The sequence below is a fragment of the Lissotriton helveticus genome, chromosome 5_1 (assembly GCF_964261635.1).
Source record: "Lissotriton helveticus chromosome 5_1, aLisHel1.1, whole genome shotgun sequence".
In the NCBI taxonomy this organism is placed as follows: domain Eukaryota; kingdom Metazoa; phylum Chordata; class Amphibia; order Caudata; family Salamandridae; genus Lissotriton; species Lissotriton helveticus.
Window position 1 is genome coordinate 2004605617 of NC_136065.1, and position 6000 is coordinate 2004611616.

General features: G+C 48.4%; 1 protein-coding gene across 1 annotated transcript in view; it reads left to right on the forward strand.

Annotated features, from left to right (window-relative positions):
• LOC144752843 (E3 ubiquitin-protein ligase TRIM39-like) overlaps positions 1-5271 on the forward strand; it is a 190702-nt gene extending 185431 nt beyond the window's left edge. The window contains exon 8 of the mRNA XM_078640682.1: positions 4894-5271. Within this exon, the coding sequence (XP_078496808.1) occupies positions 4894-4920 (27 nt within the window). The 3' untranslated portion in view covers positions 4921-5271. The remainder of the gene's footprint in view (positions 1-4893) is intronic.
• Positions 5272-6000: the final 729 nt, after the last annotated feature.

Below are 6000 nucleotides of genomic sequence, written 5' to 3' on the forward strand. Positions count from 1 at the left end.
TTTGAGGCTAGTACTGGGAACTGAGCTAGGGGACTTGCTCCCATGGGGGGGAAAGATGTGTCTTTGGAATACCATGATGCTACCTCTAAAAATGACGGACAATATTGAGCATTTCTTTAACCACAGGCAACACCCATCAAAAACATATCCAAACACGCCGAAGATTTCATAAAGACATATCATTCTCCCACCCACAGCCAAGGCTTGATACAGCCGCGGTACACACCAACGTGCTTCGTTAAGGAATAAATAATTTAGCCAGAAGACCATCTACGTATCCGGCACAGGTAAGAACTAGTGGTCCCGGACGTCGTTCCTAACAACTGCAATTACTCAAACCATAAACATACCGTAATGTCAACCTGCACGCACGAGAGGCTGAAGAAGGAACTTGTGTATGGATTAGACGCGTGCATCAGCAGATGTGAGAATACAAAGACTTGGATGCGCGATGAAGGTGTAGACCAAGAAGTTTACAGAGATTCAGACTGCCCCTTTGAGATGATATATTTTTTCGCTCTCCAAAACCTTCACAGCAAAATTCTAAAGACTGCGGGCGAGTCCATTTTTTAACAGGGTGGCGTAATTAGACATTCATCCGTACATATATCTCGTGCAAAAGAATTAAGCAAGTGCAGGTACACAAACTACTGAGTACCCGAATGCTCCTTAGAGGTGCGGCAATCTCCCTTAAATGATTTGCAGCAGTACTGAACTTGCAGGTAACTCCCTTTCAAATCACACGACGTTAATGTACTCTGCACGAGACAATACCAACCCATAATCACTGCTTGTATATGACAATATAAATGAGGTGAGACTTAATGTAACAGAAGCCAGATGACAAAATTCGCGCTGTACTTGCAAAGGAAGGAGACTAAACATGACTATGACCCCATCTGATAATACTACCTAGCAGGAGGCCTGATGCAACGAATCGGATACCTGAGGCCCCCTCAACACCACACCCTCCTGTTTGCCAGCATACATACCTCACAAGGAGTGGTTGCAGGAGCTGCCTGGTCAGCGCGGCGCCGGGAGTTCGCAAAAGGGGGCGCGGGGGGGGGGGGGGGGGGGGCGAACAAAGGGGCGGAGTCTGAAATAAGAATGGCAAAATTAGGTATAGAAGCCCACACCAGAAGTGCTGCGTGGGTCGGAAGCAACAGTCACATGCTTAAGAAGCTGAACCTCGTGATTAACACCGCAAGTCATAGAGAACCCGGCTGCATCGCAAGCCAGGCGGAGCGAAAAGGAAACATAATGGGGGAGGGAGGACCCGAACACAGTATCCTCTTAACCATGCATTCCACGGAAATGTCCGTCAAAATTGTCCTCACTTACTCACATGCGCCGATATCGAAGAACCGTGACCCAAATTCACCGCCAACAGGCGCTATACACGTCTTGCGCCGGTCAAAGGAAACAAACCACCACCAAAAATAGCCGCACTGGACGCCATTACCCTTAAGCGCCGGACATCACACCATGGTGTCCCTAAAATGGCCGCACCCTTCAGCCATTACACACGTGCACCAGGATAGTAGTAAGCAACTGCAAGGTACCAGGACCATCCCCACGCTTGCCCATATATGCATGTATATTAACAAACCACACTGCGTTATAGAATCGCGCCGTTCTTAGTCGTTGGGAGACTGGTGACCCAAGTGTCAGCACAACAAACCTACAACAGACATGCCGCGAAAGGCCCGAGGATGGCCGACACCCAACAATGGTAAGACTGAATGATGTGCTCGGAGTGAATACACCGATGTCGCAGAATTTTAAATATACCCATAATGCGAGTAATAAACTGAATTAGCGCCGCGGTCGGAAGCATGTCACAAGCAACCACAGCCGCCGCGTTATGGATCCGAATAGCCCGGGGTTAGTGCAATGAAAATGACTCCATGCCTCTTACAACCGCCCCTACGTGACAAGTCCCGGGCCGCAACCACAACATGCCGAAGATGACTCAGTTTCCCCCGGGGCGGAAATCAGCATAGAACTGGCGACGCCCGCCTGTGAACACCTCGCACCAAGATACCCGCGGAGCTGCGCTCAGCACAATACGACACCACCCGTGCTCCAGCCGAACTCCCGACAACTTGCCCCACAATAAAGATGACCGCAACCCATATGCGCAATACTTATTGCCCCCAGAAGTGCGAACCCGCCCGACGCACCCGCTGCTCTACCCAGGATGCGCTTGAACCCGCTTGAGCCGCGACGTGACAATACCACCGGCAGCAAAGGCCTCCACGCCCACGGGACGAGACCAGCCGACTCCCCCGGCAGCTACCGCACCTGCAGGAGACCCCTACTGCCATCACACCAAGCACACCCGTTACTTGCGCGCAAACCAGCCACTCAGAAAGTGCCACGATTCAACAGAGTCAAGCTGAGGTAGCGGTATGAATCTATCCCCCGCGCCCGGGTGCTGCTTTGTTCGCGCCCCCTCACAGACTTCAAACCTCGGGACCTGCTGTTCTCCCGCCGCGTAAAAAGGGGGGGGGGGGCGCAATGCAAACTGGTGTATCCCGCAATAAACAACGCCGGGCAAGACTCACCGCACCGGAAGGCGCCAACAAACACGACGCCAGACCATCGAGGTTCCCCCATGGGACCTCGGCACTGAAGGAGACCTCTAGCCGACAGGAAAAGAGAGTCCCTCTCGAGGACACTACCACGCGTCGAGGCAAAAAGAGTGTCCCAACATGGAACAGCGACGTCCGGGGCGGCAAAGAGGCCTCCCCAGCAGGGCAGAGGTCTGATGAACTCCAGACGGCTCCTCCCCACCGCCCCGGACGTGCATCACTACCAGTCTCCACCAACCAGGGGAGACTGCCTCAGGAGAGGAACTACTGCGTCATGCGGGGGCGGGACAGCCCTCCGTGACTAGGAGCCCGCCCTCCTGATGGCCACTGCGTGGCCTCGGGCAGGCGCAGAGACAGTAAATACATTGCTCTCACCTCCCCTCCCACCCGTCTGGACCCCCGGGTGACCCCCAGGGCTGTGGGTCTCTTCCTGGACTATGAGGCGGGCAGGCTCTCGCTGTACAATGTGGATGACCGGTCTCTGCTCTTCACCTTCTCCAGGGCCCCCTTCCCCCCTACCCTGCAGCCCCTCTTCTCTCCAGGACGCAACCATGGAGGGAGGAATGCAGCAGCGCTGCGGATCCTGCCGGGGACAGGATGGCAGTGAAGAGACTTCCAGCAGCGCAGGTGAGAGAACGCTGTAACCAGGGAATGGTGCTGTGTGTAATGTAACTTACTGTTTATAACTTCAGGGAGGTTACTGTGTGTAGTACCATTACAAGTGAGTAGTAATATCACATGGGTGGGGGCGCTACAGCCACATCTGCCAACTAAGAAACTGGGTTCAAGCTCTTGTGTCGGCTCAACATGCTGTGATTCTGGGAAAATCACTAAATCTCCATGTGTTACAGAAAAAAATATGACCTTTTCTAGTGTAATCTGTGCTCATGTAAAGCGCCCACTACATTTGTGCAGAGCAGGCACTACCTAAAATTGCAAACACAAACTCCGTGAACTGCAGCTAGCAGAAGTAATGAAAACGAAAACACTCCTGCTTTCGGAGCACTGTCTGAGATGGAGTTGTGGAGCACAGGGGTTTTGTCCTCTCATAAACTGAGGGAAGGATTGAGTCAGTCTAGGAAATCTATTCACGGGCCTGATGCAAAACGATTTGGCGCCGTGACTTAATGTTCATTATTTAGGAAGGAGGGGTGAAGAGAGAGCAAACGTGAATGACTGAAACAAGAATGTGGTTGTGAAATGTCGTGTGTACAGGTATACCTATTGTAGTTTCAGTGACTATCGCAGGAAAATATGATATTTTATTTTGCAAAGAAACTGTGCCATTGTCTTTAAATTACTGTGACTGGAAGACTTTGCGTCTGTTTATGAGCCGGTTTGCATCGCTCTTGCCCTACGCAACATGGTGCAAGAGCGACGCAAACCTTACATGTGATTTATGAAGCCGCGCAAAGCCACTTGTGGCTCCATAAAGCCAGAGTAAGATAATGCAGTGCAAATCACTGCGTTGTCTGACTGTGCCCTGGGCAGACGTTCCATGGGCGTTGCGTCGGTGTTCCCATGCAACTTCTAGGGTTTTTTACCCTTTCCCAGATTTACCTCCAACTGGTAGACCTGGGAATGCGCCAAAAAGATGCGCTTTCTCAGGTGGGACGTAACTAGGATAAATATCTTTATTTTTCCTCGTTACTTCCTCTTTCTATATGTCCTGTATTCTGCAGCACACATAGAAAGAAAAATATGCCTCTCAGGATTGTTTTTGTGCAGGAAGGTAACCCTTTCTGCACAAAAAACAATCCTGCATGCTCCTCAGACACCCTTGCACCATGCAGTGCCTGCAATGGCGCTAGGCCACAAAAATGGAGCCTGCGCAGGGAAGAAGGCAGGAATGCTCCATATCACCTAAAATACGCGCATTTCTGCCCTTTCCCTGTCACGCAGTGCAGTGCAACAACACAACTTGCTGCTCAGCACAGCGTGACATTCTAGTAAATAGGCCACCTAGTTTAAATAGGCAAAGATTAATACAAATAATTTTGAAAAAAATACAAGATGTGCAAAGAAATAGTAATTGGCAACATACACCATCTGCCCACACACTTTGGCACAGAAGTTCACACCTCTTTAAGCTGATGTGCAGATGTTATCAGGAAAAGGATACTACTCACATTAGAAGAGAGCCAATGGCAGAAAGGGGCTGACCCATTCCCCCATATTGTAAGTTTCGGTGGGCGCAAGCAAAATATGCATGAAAAACAAACAGACCAATTGCTGAAGAGCTACAACATGTATATGTATGTTTGAATGTATTTTTTACTTGTATATTGCTTGATTACAGGAGGATGACAAGACATACTTCAAATGACTGATGAAGGCCAGTTAAGAGATGACTACAGAAACAATAGAGAACAAGCATTGAGAAAGCCAAAAGGGACAATGCTGGCTGCTAGCATTTTAGATATGTGTATGTTTGTTTTGTCATGTTTATTCTAAAATCTTTATTGTTGGGGGAGCTGCTTTTTCCTGGTCATTAATAAAAACATTAGCTAAAAGTAAAAATATTTTTTGGTCTCGAAATGCACAAAATATCATAGCAGTGCCCGGCTCTAAAGGCAACTACTGTGTGAAACTGATATAGACACTGTTATAATGCAGCGATTGAAAGTTTTACCCACAGTGGAGAAGATGCTGCAAGCACAGTGCAGAGATGCATGTAGGCAAAATAACTGTTGTTGAGAAGCCATTCTAGGCACAGTGGAGAACTTGTTAAGGCAATCATTAGAAAACTTCTCTTGCCATTGTATGTCGGCTCAAAAGAGAGACAAATAGAAAACAGAGATATGGGTCTGATAGACACCAAACCTTCCGGCCCTTCAAGCACACACTCTACTTGAGTAGTAATGTGAATTATTATTGTTGGACAAATCTCAGGTGATTAAGATTTCCACAAGTGTCACTTAGATGTTTCACACAACCTCACGTATAATCTTCAACTTTGTATTTAATTAAAGGTTAGCTTAGCGACTCAGTGGCTCACTTTAATGGTATTACGGGCGGGATGAAGCACCTGGACCTGTTGATCCTAATCACATATTGGTTGGTTCAGTTACTGATTTCAAGCCAACAGATGGGATGGCAGTGGAAGGCGACTCAGGCCGCGGCCGGCTCTTCAGCCTAAAATCATGTACTGTAAGGTGGATTTGTAGAGCGCTGCTTATCACCCCTGAGGGTATCAAGGCACCAAGACACGTCCTAGACAGCGCCAGCTGTAGGCCTAAGGATTATTCGATTAAATAGCAAATGTATATTATACTCCATGAATATGTATTCCTATCAAATTAATGTGAACTGTAATATGTACATGTGGATTGAAAAACAAAAAACTCTTGACAATCACAATAAACAGAATAAAATTGTGGACAGCCAATATTTGTGAGTACTTGAA